At 43.9% G+C, this 17,385-nt stretch overlaps 1 protein-coding gene and 1 long non-coding RNA gene across 2 annotated transcripts; both read right to left on the bottom strand.

Annotated features, from left to right (window-relative positions):
• Nucleotides 1–2,923: 2,923 nt before the first annotated feature.
• On the bottom strand, nucleotides 2,924–6,021 carry LOC129735178 (uncharacterized). The gene is made up of 3 exons (XR_008730602.1): nucleotides 4,918–6,021; nucleotides 3,452–3,607; nucleotides 2,924–3,030 (listed from the first exon to the last, which is right to left on the bottom strand). It is a non-coding gene; the product is annotated as an uncharacterized LOC129735178 (long non-coding RNA).
• A 1,529-nt stretch (nucleotides 6,022–7,550) lies between these two features.
• Nucleotides 7,551–12,270, bottom strand: LOC129735172 (ankyrin repeat domain-containing protein 26-like). The gene is made up of 4 exons (XM_055700532.1): nucleotides 12,144–12,270; nucleotides 9,981–10,194; nucleotides 7,623–7,806; nucleotides 7,551–7,559 (listed from the first exon to the last, which is right to left on the bottom strand). Exons 1-4 carry the CDS (start codon nucleotides 12,268–12,270, stop codon nucleotides 7,551–7,553), a joined length of 534 nt encoding a protein of 177 aa, XP_055556507.1.
• Nucleotides 12,271–17,385: the final 5,115 nt, after the last annotated feature.

Here is a 17,385-nt window from a genome sequence, read left to right as displayed (position 1 = left end):
CTAGGACCACGCGTGGCAATCAGTTAGCTGAGGGGAATGTGCTGGGGCTTGTCTAGACAACAATTAACATGATGAGGCATGTTTGCAGAGCACAGGGGAGTGGGAGACGGAAGGCGCCAAGGAAAGGTAACACCTTGTGGTTAATTGCTGGTAGTTAACCACCAATCAGGGATTGCCTAGTATGCAATGCTTAGCTTCAAGAACCAATTAGTTTAAAACGCGCAGCTTCTGAAAGTGTATAAAAACGCGTGCTTCTGTACAATAAATTGACATTTGCTTGCATCAAGCTGTGTCCCGTCTCTTCATTCGCCGCAGAGCAACCTCAAAACCATTTGTGGGTCTCTAAGACCAGGAAAGACCGACTGAGTCAGCTACTAGTAAGCAACAAGTTACAGGGTTTTTTCCGCACCACCTCACACTGCATTGTGCCCTGGGAAGCAAAGACACCATTCCGAAAAGCAAACCCCCACCTGCCTCCTGCTCAACTCGTGCCCGAGACAGGCTTCAGGGGGTGACCTTGGGCAAGGCCAACTGCACAGAGCTGTTCCGAGTGATGGTGGCATTACTCCCCTCTCTTCCGAGAGGGAATGCATCCGTCGGAGCCCGACGATGCTGCCACGGCCTCAAGCTGCAGCCAGGCCTGTGCTGGGCCTTCACTGCTCTCAGCCCTGACCCTCACCCATGGATGTGACGTCCCAGTAGGACTGCAGACCTGCCCATCCCTATGGACCGGCCTGGTGATCTGCACTCTTGGCGCACTCTGCTTACTGTCCCCAGAACTGTCCCCAGAACTCTTCTGCTCTTCTTGGTGAGGGCCTGTGGGGCTGATCCCTGGCCTGTGTGGTCACAGACCCTGCCAGCCTTGCTGTGGCTCTTGCTTTGCCCTTCCTCTGCAGGACAGCCTACCCCTGATGTGCCCTCGCAGATACTGCTGTGTACGTAACACTTGCGTCTTTACCCCTAAGAGCTACATCAGTATTACAGTCGCCTACTACTGTGACCATAGAAGGAACATCAAAACCCAGCCAAATAATTTCAGAAATACAGCCAAGAAAAAAGTAGTCAAAATCAACAACATGAAAAGAAGTATAAAGAAAGAACAAAGGTTACAAAAGAAAAACCACCACAATAACCTAAACAAAATAAAGCTCACCTTTGTTCTTAATCTGCCGATTTCATTGACCATTTCAGAATACCTGTTCTTCACTTCTCCCTGCAAATTAAGCTGGGACAGTCCCCCTCTCTCCTCATACACCCTTAGTTCCTTCGTAGCTCTGCTCAGCAGCCTCTTCAACCTGCACTGCAAACTAGTCATGAAAACAATGAAGCAAAGGAACAAAACTGGACTTTTTCACATACTCTCATGTAAACAGCACAGACACCGCTTGCTTTATCTTTAATGTACTTGACACACCAGGAATCACCAGGAAAAAACAGTATTCCTGTGCCACATACACTTGGAGAGTCCAGATTTCACCTGAAAAGAGGAATGAAAGACTCCCTTCTTCCCAGGAGAACTGCAGGGCAACCTGCATCTGCAGTTGTTTTGGCAGCTATTGAAAACTAGGGGCTGGTGTACAGAAGTACCTTGCAAGAACTAACACGAGGCTGGCATCTGCTCACAGTTAGGTACACCTATTTTTACACTAAAGTTTAATAAAACATGACTTCTACGCAGGGATACCTCTTCACCACGCTAAAAAGCCGTACCTCTTACAGTCTTTCTGCAGCGGAGGTTTATTTTCTTTTCTTGGTCCAGACATAGTTCAGCTGGGCGTTTCAACTCTACCAGCTTCTTCACTTCCTTTCTTTCACTCTCACACTTTCAAAAGAGAAAAGAAAGATGTATCACACACACAGAGCACGGGAAAAATACCTACGTACAGTCTGTGCATCTAGCACTCTCCACAGAGAAGCTGCTGGACGTCTCTATCTGTTAGCCACGTCCCACAGAATGCCATGGGACGGAATTCCTGAGGATATTCCATCCCTTCAGGTTTCACATCAAACAGACCAATATGTAACTACAGAAACAGATGCCCTCGCTGAAGCAAAGGCCATCCTCTTCTAGACATAACAGGTGGAAAAGATGCTGGAGAACACTTTTGGCAGTGCCTCTGCTCATAGTAGGGATTACGTAGGTATGCACTTCATGGGAGAACACGGATTCATCCAAAGCTTTCATGGGATCTTCCAGCAACCAGCAGGCAGGGGCTTGTGGAGGAATCTGATCTTTTGGAGTTCTTCAACATTTTATTCCCCTCAGCCATTACCTCCACCTCTTCTGTGTGGGCATTTACTTAGCCACATGCTGGTTTTCCTCCTCTTGGTGTTTTCTCAGCCACACCAGAGGAGAGCCGGCAGCTGTTTTGACTTTGTACTTCCATTTTCCCTCTACAGAAAAGGAGAAAAGGGGAAGGCTGTCCCTTGGCAACTGGCAGGCGCTGCTTGTTTCCCAAGCACTCGTTCATTTACCCAGCGTTCCTTCAGTATGTTTTCCTGCAAGGCTTTTAAGCTCCCGCTACGCTGAAAACATACAGCAGCTCCTCCATACACGCACTGGAAACATCACGCATTTTAAACCTGCCCAGAAACCAAGGGGTCAGAAGATGACCACACAAAATCCAAGGAAGAACTGGGAACTGTGGCCTTGCTCGATGTGCTCAACTGATAGCAAACCACACTGGGAACTCTTCCCAACAGAGCCACTCCAGAACTTACACAAAGACACCCATCTAGCTTTTATTTGCTTCCTCCATGACCCCCAAACGATAAGGTACTCGCAGCCTGAATGGCAGGGATAACAGAAAACAATGATATGTAAGAACCTGACCAGAAGGTGCATGTGGTTCTCCTGGGTATTGGCTCGGTGCCTGGAGAATTTTCTGGGCTCACCTGTTGCAACAGTTCAGCCTTCTCCTCGTCCAGCTGAGCAACGCACTCTTCAAGGTGGGATCTTGACTTCAAGTGCTCCTCCCACGTGCTGTGCAAGTCCTTGGATGTCAGTGCCAGCATGTTCTGCTTCTGCGTCTGTGAAAGCAACAGTGGCAGAAGAAAAAGTAAGGTGGCCGGAAAAGACAAGAGCGCAGGAGAATGCAGTAACTTACACAGAAACAGGCCTAAGCTCTCTTCTCCCCGTCCAAGACCTATGGCCAAGGTTGATGTGGAGTGTAAAACACACCTTAGGAACCATAACCAAGAACAGCAGCTGGAGCTGGTGGGAAGAAGGAATACTCTAGAAGCGACAGGATGAGGTTACAACTTTGGGGGATAAGATGACATGCACACACACACAGAATCACCCTACAGCTTTCCTGCAAAGCTCCTCTGGTTCCCTCTATACTTCAGTTTTCGTAAGAACACTGCAAAAGGTGGTGCAAAAGGACAACATTCGCTCCTACTTTCAACAGCTACACTCAGATTTATTCATATAGTTACAGACATTAAGTACCTTAGTTTTCAACTTTTTTTCCAACTCCTTTTGCAAGCGCAGCTTGTCTCTCTCCAGGTCACTGTGGTAGCGTGTAGTAACTTCAAGTGAAGCTTCTGGCATAGATTGCTTTTTAAGTGCATCAGCAAGCTCCTGCTGCAGTTGTCCAAACATGCCCTAACGAAACAGTTAAATTAGCATGAAGAAAGTTCTAAGAACATGAAATACGCCTTTAACTTACTTTGTTATACAATTAGACCTGTCTAGATTGAACCCAAAAGTATGAAATTTTGCCTGCCACCAGCAGGCATCTGCACAGATGATGACCTCTCATCATCTTTCTCAGCTGAGCACCTTTGACTATCAGCAGCTGTTCATGAGGATTTCTGTTTCCTAACACATAAAAAAGGCTCAGGTATTGTTCTTCCTTGAACAATACACAGGAACACACTGCAATCGGGTATTTTTTCCTAACAAAACCCAAAGAAATCTGTTGTGATCCAAGAGCCACAGTTTGACTGCAAATATTACTCCAGTGACTGAAGGCAGGACTTTGTGTTAGATTGTTCTTTGTTCTGTTTCTTCACTATACAAATACAATTAAATGAATACAAATATCTGAAAGCTCCTTTGAGATACACTTTAAGGGTATGTTGAATCACATCCTCTTGTAGTCTTCTTACTCAGCTCGTTTTAGAAATACTGATAGATTAGGTTTACAAAAATCTGGATAGCTCATATATATATATAGCTATATACATATACACACACACACTCTCTCACATGATCTTCAAAAGGAACCCATTATTTTGGTAGTAAGAATACAAAGCAAGTCACAGTTCACAATGATTGACAGTACTGCTGGAGTGTGGCTACACATCATAAAAGAGAAAGCTTAAGGTCACCGTCTGACATGAACTTTGAGGAACAGGCAGGCCCCTCAGAACCCTCAAAACACATACAGAAATCAACAGCTGGACATTACTAATACTCTTCAATCTTGATAGCAGCTTACAGAGAACCTATTTTTTCCCCTCTATAGAAGCTTCATATAAATCTGTCCCCAACCACTTCACTTCTCTGTATCTTCATTTCTCAGCCCTCGTGTATTGGATGGTTCCTCCTTTTATACCACTCTCATTCATGTCATCAGTGCAATACTTACATCAAAACCATCCAATACTTAAGACTATTCTATAGGGCATAACATGGACTAAGGAAAATAGATGGAAAAAAGTTCTAGAGAAGAATCACCTTTCTTGATCAAAGCTTAGACTTGGATACCTTTTTTCTGTTCTCTGCTTAGATCTGAGGACTAATATCCCCGTTGCCAAAACTTTCCGCAATTCCGAGGGAAACATAACAAACCAGAACAAATCAGTATTCTTTGGTCCCATGCATGTAACTTACACCGGATACATTGTAGGAACAAACTGATTTCAAGAATGGACAAACTTTAAATTGTTCTTTCTACGCATATATTTTACCTGTCTTTCTACTACGTCAGTCTCATATTTAAAGACTTGTTCCCTTAAATCAGTACACTTGGCATTTAAATCCTTGTTTCACTCTTCTATTAGATAAACTTGCTTTTCTGTATCAGCTCTAAGTTTGTTGAAAATGTCATTAAAACGGTCCTGCCCATAATCCACTATTTTTTCTTTCATGATCCTCTTGTTCTGCATCTCTTCCCATTGCTGATGGAGTAAAAAGGTTTTCACTCTGGAGCTGGGCCAATCGCTCCTGCAAGGACTCCTGTTTTATTACAGGTTCGCTTACTGGATCTTTCTCAAGTTGTCGAGCATGATCACATTCCTGTGCCCGACACTGGCCTTGACTTAATTCTTTTTTGTCATTTCTAAAAGCAAAGCTTTTTCTCTGAGCATTTGCTTCAACTGGTGAAGCTCATTTTCTAGCCTGTTAGCTTTGCTTTTAGCTTTACACAGCTGCAGAGACAAGCTCTTGTTGGTTTCTTGCACGTCAGAGAGGTCACGATGGAGCTCGACTTGCAAGCAAAGGCATTCATCACGTTCTCTGGGAAATCTTCGTTCAGCATTGCTTTTTGATGACAAATGAAGTTCAAGCTCTTGAACTGCAGCGTTCAGGGAGGAACGAAATGATTCAATTTCTGTCTCTAGTCTGTCTTTGCTTTTGTTTGTCTGCTCAAGTTTGGAAGTCAGCACTGCAGATTCTGTCTTTACTAAGTCCAGCTCCGCGTTGAACTGAAAAAACATTTGTCTTAATGCTTCCTTGTTCAGTTTAAGTTCCTTTTTGAGAGCTTCATTTTTTTCTTTCAAGGTCTCATTTTCCTTTAAATATTTTCCTTGTTCCTCCTGGTGCCTAAGTCTTACTTGAGTGAGTTCTAGCCTTAGCACAGCAATCTCATCTTGTAGTAACTGATTCTTGTACAACAGATCCTGTTCTCTATCAGTGCTGGATTCCTGAATGACAGGGAAAATGAATAAAGAGCCAATTGGGAAATGAATCTACAAAAAACCTGCAGCAATAAACTGCATTTTAACATTTCTAGTACTGAAGCATGACTTCAAAGATGAAGTTTCAGGCAATAAGCTACTCTGTGAACCCATGCACATGTACAATGTACGTACACAACGGAAGTGCAACATATCCTTAAAACCTAAATGAACATCCCAAATACACAGTTTCATTTTTTTCCCCCCTTAAACCAGCAACCAAAGCTTTTAAAATGACAGCGCTTTCTTGTATGTGCATGCCTTTATAATACTGCCTTTAAGGTTGAATTAGTTGTGCTACAGATCTGGTAAAAACAAGGCTAGAAAGGGTAATTTCCTTCTCAAATGTCTTCTGAACACTTATCCTTTTGTATTACTGAAAGTTAGCTGTAAGACTCAATCACCCCCGGAATGCAATAGTCCTGTATATTTCCTCTTTATTGTATGTATAACTTTTTTCCACTTGAACACATTCACCCTACATTTATTGGGCAGCACAGCCAAGAACAAAAAGGCTTCAAGGCACTGCACATTCTTTAGGAAATTCAGTAAACTCTTTTCAAGATCTTTTTTAATACAGTGTTTATGATTGCTTTTTCTCCTCCAGTTACTCTAACTCTTACAGAGAGTTGAATTCATTGCTGATAGTCGATCATAAAATTTTAGTTATGTGGAGGTGGCAAAGAAAGGCATACTTGAAGTAAGTTCAATAAGGGAATAACTAATTTAAAAAAAAAAAAGCAATGGAAACACAAACACTGTCAAACAACTTTCTTCCTGGTCAACCTTGCCATAGGTAGCTAGGTGTTTCACTGCTAGAAAGCCTAAAAAGCGATGACAAAATGTCTATGAAATGGAAAATAACAGATAGGTTAAGAAACGGGGTAAATAGTGTCTTCTATTAGTTTCCTACTTGCACAAGTAATTCAGGTACATACAGGAATGATGCTGCTTTCCAGAACTTTTAGACATAAGAGAAAACAAGAAAGGTATTTACCCAGGTAAGTTACACGGGTAAACAGTAAATAAACCATCAAGAAACAGAAAAAGCTATGTAAGATTTATTATGACTTTAAAACAAACATGGTGAAATTTAATTTATTAGAAAAAAAATCTGCTTACCTCTGATTTTTTTCCTATAGATCTTCTTGTCTCTTCTTCTAGTTCCGTTTGTCTCCCAAGGTGGTTGTTCAAAATTCCTTCTTGAAGGGCTCTGGCCCTCTTTTCCTGAGAGCTGTCTCTGTGTTTCATCACGTTCCTCTTCAGCCTACAGTAATACAATAAAACTGCTTGCATCTTAAGAAAAAACAGAGCTAGCAATACATCTTCCCATTCTCCCTTGCATACTTGAAAACATTTTTGATTCCCCACCGTTATGATAATCCACCTATAAATAAATAAATTTAAATTTTCTTAGGAAAATTTAAGAAGGCAAAATACAGGATGTTTTGTAGTAATTCAAAAAAAGGTCAGGCTTTGCCTGAAATACAAATGAAACCTAAATTTTGAAAAAGGAAAAAAGGAATAATAAACTGCAAAGCAAAAAAAAAAAGAACAACCCAATTGTGAACCAACTGTACTCTACTGTTCTCAAAATATGACAATTGTTATCCAGCGCCTCTTCCGTGAACAAAGCGCCTCCTTCTCTAGGCATACTGGAATACAATTGAAAAGAAGCAGAAAATAAGACAAAGAGTTTAATTCATTATTTAATATACCTGTTTCAAGAGCTTTCTCAGTGTTCTTAACTCCATTTCTGAATTCCTAGACTGTAACTCAAGTTTCTGTTTCTCCTCCATCTCTTTACAATATTGATCTTCTTTCCTTCGGAGGTCTTCTCTCCTTTTCTCACACAGCACTTCTACTCTGAGCCTCTTTTCTTCTTCTTGTTTCAAAGAACATCTGGGATTTAACGGAGTATTTGAGAAACAAAAGCACTGATATAAAAGTAGATATTCCACATGATGGAGTTGCAGAGACAACTCAAACCATAAAAAATGTTAAACGTTTTCAGAGTTCATATTTTTACTGTACTTTTCAACTTTTTAAAGAATTCTAACTTCATTCCATTGTGCATGGTATCAGTTGTACAAGATACAGAAAAAAAACTTTGAGTGATTTATCAGTTATTTGTAAGTTTGTATAGGGAAACACACACCAGTGTGCACACTTCTATAATAAAATTAAAAAAACCATCTTCATATTACAGCCATTTTGTTGAAAAAGGAGTTTGTTGTCTCATCAGATCAAAGCATCGCAAACTTTTACTATGGTTAGTATACATTTTCTTAGTATACTGAGCATTGCCTACACATTACGGATTCAGTGACCAGAAGCAATACTGGTGAATCAGCACGCCACTTACCTATGGCAGACCCAACAATTTTTCAGCAAGCCTTCTGTAAGTCTAAAACAACTGCTGACCACAGGCAGAACAAGCAGCTTCTGTTTACTCCAGAAGGATGTCAGTGTTCAAAACCAGATTCAGAAATGCATGGGGTTTAAGCTGAATACGATTAAAAACAGTTTTAAACCTCAGTTGGATCTACCTCTGGGAGAAACTACAGCAATTCCATTTTGAAGCTGACTTACAAGGAAAGCCTTATGGAAGGTCAGCTTCTTTACCAACTGAAACAATCAGCAATAAGCCCTGACATGGTAAAAAACGGTCCATGGTGTGCCCGCGGTACCCAAACAAGCAAGCAGCTTTGTGTTTGATCATTATTTTGACTATTTTTTTCCCATATACTCGCAACAGTGAACAAAAAAATAAATTAAAAAAAATCGTCAACGTAAGGGAAGAACTGCCAATTGAAAGCCTGCTTTAGAAATTCTGCAAAACAAGAACCAACCACCACTAAAATTACTTGAAAGACTGACAGAAGCATTTGTATTTGAATGGTGTATATTGCAAGGAAAAAGCTTTACATGTAATTTCTAGTGTAATTTCGCAAAAAGTTGCGAATTAAAAATAAATTTAACGCTGCTTGGAGAATTCACTTAGAATGAAAATACTACTTCTTTATACTTGACAGATGCTTGAGGATTTTGAACACCTGCTGAAGTCAAACCCAGGCCAAGCTGGGACCGGCCTCGTCTTCCTCGTACTCCCCTCCCCCGCGCTGGGAGGCCCAACTCCCCCAGGCCCAGCTCCCGCAGCCTCCCCTCACAGGGCTGGTGCTCCTGCCCCCGCGCCAGCCCGGCATCTCCCTGCCGACCTCACACGGGCTGGGCAAGATCTCCTGGGCTGGGCGGCCAAAAACCGGACCCCGGGCTCGAGACACAGCTCAGCAAGCCCTGAGGAGGGGTGGGCACTCACTGCCCCCAGTGCCCTGGCACTGCTGCCCCCCAGACAGCCCAGGCCGCTGCGGGCCGCCCCAGCTGCCAGCTCACGGTGGCTCCTGCTGAGCTCGCTCTCTGCCTGGGCCGCCTGGCCCTGCTGGGCCAGCTCCCCAGCCACGCCATCCCACCGGGGATCACCACGAGGAGATCTCCCCTCCCAGGCCAGGGCTCTGCAGTTGTCCTTGCTCAACTGCCTACGGTGCCTGCTGGCCACCCCTGTCTGACGTGATGTCAACAGCGATGAGAAACCTCACGCCTCCGGGTCTAGCTCAGGAGTGTGGGGAAAGGGGCAATCCCAAACTTGACCTTTCCAACAAACAAACAGGTAAGCAAACAAATGCTCTAAGCTCTGGTTTGACTTGCACTGGGTGGAGTTACCAGAAATCCTAGTATTATAGGCCAACTGAAGCTGCAAGGACAAAATGAAAAAAAAACAAACACCCAACCATCTCTCAAATCTCTCTTATAAATCTGATTTCCCTGTACACACTCTCTTGCTCTTTTCTTGCTAGAAAACAAAGTTAGAACAACATCCAGAAGACTGTACATGGAGCTGGTATCCGGACGTTTTTCCCCTCTCACATTATGTACTTCATAGCATAACTGGCCCACGGGATTCAAAAAACCCAAACCCAAAAGCCTGGAAACTTCTCATCCTGTTGCCTGCACCATCAGTGTCTTTCGGAACAAAACCACTACCAAGATAATACATTATCAGACCACAATTTACATACTTAAGGCTTTGGATATCCCTTTTCCATTCTGCTTCTTGGTGAGCCAACACGGATTTCAAATCTTGAGTCTTCTCCGCTCTGAACTGTGACTCCTCCCTTTCGTCTTCCAATTTCCTTACTTCTCTTGAGAGCGCTTTATACTGATTTTTCTGACGTTCTATTCTCCGTTCATATTCAAGAAGTATGTTTTGCATTTTCAACAAAGTAGCAGAACCTGTTTTGAGACAGAAAAGACACAAAGCTGCACAAATACTGCCCAATGTATAAGCTGTTCAGTGCTTTGCTGTATTAGGTGCAGGTGGCAGGTTAGTGGGAAGGTCCCTGTGAGAAGCCAGGGGTCGCCCCGTGCTGTACATGGACGGTTTCAATGGACCCACCGCAGGGCACAGCTGAGCCTCTCAGCTGTGCTGGCAGCTCCTCAGGAAAAACAAATGTAGGAAAGGGCGAAACCACCACACGGGCAGAGAAGGGGAAAAGCATGTGAAAACCAGCCCCGCAAACGAACACCCAGGTCAGCGAAGGAGGAGGGAGAGGTGCTGCTCCAGGTGCCAGAGCAGAGATTCCCCTGCAGCCCCGGAGAGAACCATGCTGGAGCAGATACCCACAGCGCAGTGCTGCGGAGGACCCCGTGCCAGAGCAGGCGGATCCTTCCCGAAGGACCTGCGACCCATGGAGGGCCCAGGCTGGAGGAGATTTTCCCCAAAGGACTGCAGCCTGGGGGAGGACTCACACTGGAGCAGGGAAAAGGGATGAGGAAGGAGCAGCAGAGAAACTGCTACGTCCCGACTGCCGACCGCAGCCTCCCCGCGCTGCCTGGGGAGGTGGCAGGGAAGGAGCGCGGCAGAGCTTGAGCAGGGGGGGTGCCGACGTGTCCTTCTCAGGTTTGGGGTCTTTGTTTCTCACTATCCAAATGTATTTTAATCGGTGGAGTCTGTTTTGCCAGTGACAGTCCCTGGGAAGTGACAGCCCTGCCTTCACACTGACCCACAAGCTTTTTCACCCCATTTTGTCAAGGAGGGGCAGTGGCAGCACTGGGGGGGGAGTTTGGCCTTTGGCCAAGGTTAACACTTGCCTAATGAAATTTTAGCATAGTTTAAGAGCCCTAGTAAGTGATGCTTATGTTTATATAATGCCTTGTGCATATATGCAAGCATCTTATGACAGTTGAAATTTGTTATATATATGTACTTACTATTTTTAAGCAAAGCCATTATTTTGCTGTACTCTTTGTCATTAGCTGTTGAGGGGTGTGCTGGTTGTGGCTGGGATAGTGTTAATTTTCTTCACAGTCGCTGGTACGGGGCCATGTTTTGCAGTTGTGCCGCAAACAGGGTTGGTAGCACGGGGATGTGTTCGTTACGGCCCAGCAGCGCCCACACAGAGCCAAGGCCTTTCCTGCTCCTCACCCCACCCCACCAGCGAGCAGGCTGGGGGTACGCAAGGAGCCGGGCCGGGACACAGCTGGGACAGCTGACCCCAGCTGACCCAAGGGATGTGCCATGCCATGCGGCATCATGCTCAGCATATAAAGCTGGGGGAGGACGAAGGAAGGGAGGGACATCCAGAGTGATGGCACTTTGTCTTCCCAGGTATTTGTTATGCGTGACGGAGCCCTGCTGTCCTGGAGATGGCTGAACACCCGCCTGCCCATGGGACTGGGACGTGCTGGATGAATTCCTTGCTTTGCTTTGCTTGCGTGCGTGGCTTTTGCTATTAAACTGTTTTCATGCCGACCCATGAGTTTTCTCACTTTTCCCTTTCCGATGCTCTCCCCCACCCCACTGGGGTGGAACAAGTGAGTGGCTGTGTGGTGCTTAGGTGTTTAGGTGTGGCTGGGCGTAAACCACATCAAGGGGATATAAAGAAGAAAAAGCTCTTGCTGACTTTTGATGACCGCATTAGAAGGAGCTGAACTGTACTTTGCAAGAAACTGCTTCTCCAGCTCTGACTAGACAGAGAACCAATGATAACGTAAGGCACATCGGCTGGTAATGCAGGCAACATCTCAGGTCAGGTGACAGTTTCACAGCTTTTGAGGGGGATCTCTAGTCACAAAGAGATACTATATCAAAATATGAAATTAAAATACTTAGGAGCGCATACAAAGAAATCATGTTTTAAGGGGAACTTGTAACAGCTGAAGACAGAGACTTGAAAACATACCCATATGAACCACACCAAGCTCTTCCAACAGCAGCATAGTCTCCTTGTAGGTTGAAGCTTCCAACCGGACATCCTCTGAAGTTGGGTCAGATGAGTGAGTTAAACCAGGGCCATCAGTTACTTCCATTGGTATGCTGACCTACAAAAAATACAGTACTTTCTGTAATTCCACTGTCTAGTATTACAGACCATTACAAATGCATGAATGATTCATTCTCTCCTTCACAGCCCACAGATTTGTCTCAAACACAATAAAGCTGCATACCAGCAGCAATTTGTACATCTGGTTGATCACTACATAAACACTGCTCCCATCTACGTGATTAAAAGCTGATAGAGACTGTTTACCAAGAAACTAGTTTTACAGTACCTCGTTCCTTTCACTCCTGGGTGTTGCTGCAGGTCTAGAAAACAGAAATATATTTCAGTACTGAAATGCTTACTTTGCATTATGAATAATACCTACAGTAGCTTTGAAAACTTAACTGCAGAACTGAATTAAACTAAAATCTGGTATAGTAACTTTGCTAGATATAGTTCAAGACTGAAACAATTATTGTGTACTATTAATGTCTACTGGAAGGCTAATTTTTCCGCAAGATATTAAGCAAATAGTTGAAATAACTGTTCCCTAAACTTCACGCAAAGTGACAGAAATCTTACAGCTACAGACATGTAGCTATACGGTTATGTGCATTCCCTGTTTAATACCAGGGGTTTAGCTCTCTTCAGTACCGAGAATCCTTCTCCTACAGGTCAAAGAACTGTAATTTTGGATTCTCTGGTGTCCTGGGTCTGGCTGGGATGCAGTTTATTTTCTTCACAGCAGCCCACACAGGGCTGTGTGTTAGACTTCTGACCAAAACAGTGTTGATAACACACCAGATTTTTAGCTAGGGCTGAACAGTGTCAACAACTTGCTCTTTCTCACTTTGCCACAACCCACACAAGTAAGTTCAGGGTGGGCAAGAAGTCGGGAGGGTACGCAGCTGCAAGAGAAAAGGTGGAGTGGGGAGCAGGGCAAAAAATCCTGAGATACCTGCCGTGAAAAAAACTGAGATACCTCACCCTTTTTAAACACATGAAATACTTCTATGCCTGTGCACACACACTCATGTAATGAATCAGAATTTGTGCACGTGACCTTATTGTTAACTTGGCCAGCATGTTCAAAAGCACTCTAAACAAAAGTGAAGTGTTTGTCAACACAAAGCGCATCAGGCAGTCACATGAACGAACGAACAAGAACGAACATCAGGCGGTCACATGAACGAACAAGAACGAACATCAGGTGGTCACATGAAAGAACAGGAATCTTCATATGCATCAGGTTTACAAAAAACCTAAACACACAACAAAAACCCAAACTTGCCTCTAGCTCTCAGGCCAATTTTTATCATTAAGTAAGTTTTATTTTCAACATTCCTTACATGCATACCTTCCTTCATCCTCAGATGTTTCACTGGAAGTGCTCTCATCCGGTACTTGACCATGATTGCCACTGGAAGAGCTCATCTGCTGATGAGCCCTCTGCTTTGAAGGCTGTCTTTTACCTTTCTTTGCAACTTTGGCATTCAGGGCAATTTTACTGCATTACACAGAAAGAAAGAAAGAAATCACCAAGTTACTAGGTTTTATAAAAAATATTTCTGTGAAACAGACATTAAGATGATGTCCAGAAACAACTGAGACAAAAAATATCTATGATAAAATCACAGACTTGACTGTAAAGATCATGGAATATGCCCAAGTATTTAAAACCCTTCCCCTAGGAGTGCGGGGGACACGTGGAATCTGAGCTAGATCCAGGTTAAGCTGGACTATACCCAATAGCCACGTTACAGAAAGCACCTAGAGCAGAGATTCCTTTGAAGGACAGACAGAAAAAGCTCCTGCTTAGGTCTGCATAAAAATACGTGTGCCTTCTTTAGACTTTTGAGATTGGTTTGGTAATATCATCTTTTCCCCTCTCCTGACAAAGGGCATATTAACTTAATGAAAAGGAAAACACCAACTGCACGGAGATCACTAAAATCACCTAGAAAAGGGAGTAGTAGCAAACCCCAAATTCCTACTTTTCTTTTCTAGGTGGCCATTTCCTACAAAAATAACTGCTTTTTCCAGTCTTCAGTTCTGGTTTTGAAGATGCATTTTACCTCAGTGTTAACATGGAAATCACAGGAATTTAGGTGGGGGTTTTCTTTTGGTTTCCCCTTTTCTTTTTTTAGAGCAGGCCATAAATTTGAACCTCCATCGTGCGCTTCATTTTGTCAAAAAAGAATTTTTCTTCATTTTTTGAGAAGCAGTGGACTGCTCACTATGGCTTTCACCACTGAGGAAACTACTTCAACTACCACAGTATCAGAAAACCTAAGACACTTACATAGTACTACAAATAAGAGCTAGAGATTATTTCCTTAGCTTACCCTTTTATTGGCACTTTAATCAATTTTGAGCTCTCCCCAGATGAAAAACTTTTTGTCTTTTTCTTCTATCGTGTTTTCATTCTCCATTTTCAAACAGTCATTCTTCCTTACAGTAATCTTTTGTTTCATTTGACGATTAGTGATGTTAATTAATTTATCCACACATTCCTGTTTTGCCACCGCCTGCACTTTTGAACATCTTTCTTTGCTTTTTTCCTTCTCAACCTATAAAAACAAAGTTAAGCTTCACGTATTTCTAGAAGACAGAAACACCACATCCAAGATTGATTAATTCAGGGTTTACCCCTGAAATAATATAAAATGATCTTTTTTGTAATTCATAGAGAAGCATTTTCACAAAATTACACTACAAAGTGTATTATGCCATTGAAAGTACTTTGAATTCACTCATGATGCAAGACATAAAAAAAATACAGCCCTTAGAAAGAAAACAATAGTGTCTCTTAAAACAGGAACAAGAAAAAAGTGAAAACATTACTGATGGACAAAGCGTTAGGAGGACTGCACAATGTTCGTTGTAACACCACCAGAAAAAAATCAAGTGGAACTGTGAACAAGGAGAGGAAAGAAAAAAAGATCTCAAACCCACAAACACAACTGGTTTCAAAGGAAAGAGGAATTTTAGTGAAAGGCAATGAAGACACACCACGCAGATATCACAGCACATGAATTAGTAGTCAAGACCCTGTCCAGAAGCTATTTTCATTCTTTGATTCAGAATCAGAACTGATATAATTGTATGGATTTCTTTTTATGGCAATGAAGAGATAATTACTTGCACTGGAACCAAGTGCCACCTGCTGTTAAACTGGAACAATAATGCATTCCGTTTTGCAAAAATGGGGAAAAAAGACAACTCTCCACTGCCCTCTTTATTCACCAGTCACCTATTTCCATTAGAACAAACCCCAGTTTGTAGGAAGCATCTTCCTGTCGTGACCAATAGCTCAAGTGAACAGGAAATACTCTGCCTGGCTCCAGAAGGCTGCGGGTCTCCCCAGGCTCTTTTACACACGCTCCATCGCTGCTATCGCTTCAGCAGCGGTTTTACCTCCCAACAGAGACCTCCTTAAAAACATGTTCTGACTTTCCTGAACAGTGGATTGTATCTCACAGTTTCATTGATTTGCACAGCAGAATCCTGCAGTTTCCGTTGAAGCTAACGAAGACCGTGTGCTTTCAAACCCAAGCACATCCAGCACCTCCACCATAACTCTGAGTTAGAGCTATTGCCTAAACCACTACATGCTGCACACGCTGCCCGTGCCAGCCCTGGCTAGCCCAGCCCTGTTTTACCGATTCATCCAGGCACTTGCATCAGTGCGTCTGACTTGGTGAATTTACACATGAGAAACCAGGCATTTCTGACCAACACCCATGCTCTTTAACCGCACTGGTTATTTTTAAATTAATGACACATTACTAATTAAAGTGACCAAGACAAGTCAGAATTACAGCTTGGTTGTAGTCAAAATCACATGCACCGCAGATTTTCCCTGAATTTCTTCACAGCATCACCTATGATTGCTGTTGTCAAATACATGACTGCTTCTTTCTTTACCTGCAGAAAGCTTGGCACAACACGTACAATAGTGTACAACATACAGCTCCAGCTGACAGTCAGACCAGAATGACCTTCCTGCAGTGCAGGCGGGCTGCGTATCTCCAGTAGCACCCACAGCCCCAGCCTGCACTGCTTTAGAGACAGCAAAGATCTGCGCTGATGAGAAACGCTCTCATGCACATGGCATTTCACCTTGTCCACGGATGTGAAACACGGGTTGCTTCGCGAAATTTAATTGTATGGTTTCGTTCCAAGGCAAAACAGACTGTCCAACAACTTTTCACTTACACTAAAAACCATAAATATTCACCTTCCATATGAACGGATACATGCCAGGATATGTACGGCTGATGAATTTTTTCGCATGTTGCTGGGGAGCAATACCTGCACGTGTTCATCTTTTTGTCCACCTCTACTGGGATTCCTTCTAGCTGGGTACGTTGCATCTCAGGGTTGTATGGAGGGGATTACCTCCAAGCAGCGGGACAGATCACCCCTGTCGCTCCTAAACTGCCTCTGCTGAGCATCTCAGTGCCTCCCACAGTGGTGGCTTGCTCAGGAAGAGGTGGCCTGTGATGGCTCCTCTCCGGTGCACATGCCCACAGGACCACCGAGCAAAGGACTATCCCACACCATCTTTCCCCTCTCTGAGAAAGAAAGCACGTACGCATCTATGGCTGATCTCCCTTCTGAAGCAGTACAGCTCAGCTGAGACCTCAGACTGCTTTTCTGCAGCACCTGGGATTCTTACCAACACTGTCTCCGTGGACTCTACCCGGACTCAGTTTTGTGCAGAGGAGGTGTTTACTGCCGCATGCGCAACAGCAACGGCAAGGGCAGGCAGCGCAGCGATCTCCTGTTACCGAACGTGCTGCTCTGGGACTCCCAAACAGGCGGTCAGTTATATCCCTGGCAAAGTTCTCCAGCAAAGCCACCCCCGATTTGTACCCACCTCAGCTGTACAAACACGGTGTAAACAGACGCGCAGCGGCTCTTTACCTCCAGCACTGTATGTCCCTTTCCTTCCCGTGTCACCACCACCTGCAAAAGCGCTCACGGAAATGAGCAAACCCCACCCGCCAGAAAGAGGCAGGGCTTTCAAAGGGAAGGAGGGTATTCAATGGAAGCTGCAGATGTGCCCTGCCTGCAGAAGGCACCACTGGCAACCCCTCCTCTGTGAGAGCTGGGGAGATGCAGAGGGGGAGGAAGGCAGGCGTCGGGGAGGAACTAG

This window comes from Falco cherrug, unplaced genomic scaffold (assembly GCF_023634085.1).
Source record: "Falco cherrug isolate bFalChe1 unplaced genomic scaffold, bFalChe1.pri scaffold_44, whole genome shotgun sequence".
Classification (NCBI taxonomy): Eukaryota; Metazoa; Chordata; class Aves; order Falconiformes; family Falconidae; genus Falco; species Falco cherrug.
Note: the sequence above shows the minus strand (reverse complement) of the source record. Positions and strands in the feature narration are given on the sequence as shown.

Bases quoted from the DNA above. Each gene is read 5' to 3' on its own strand.
- LOC129735172 (XM_055700532.1), bottom strand. From the start codon at position 12,270: ATGGAAGTAACTGATGGCCCTGGTTTAACTCACTCATCTGACCCAACT. The intron at 10,195-12,143 runs GTATGTTTTCAA...GTCTCAAAACAG, and splicing joins GCTTGGTGTGGTTCATATGG to GTTCTGCTACTTTGTTGAAA. The intron at 7,807-9,980 runs GTATGTAAATTG...GTTAAATCCCAG, and splicing joins AGGGATATCCAAAGCCTTAA to ATGTTCTTTGAAACAAGAAG.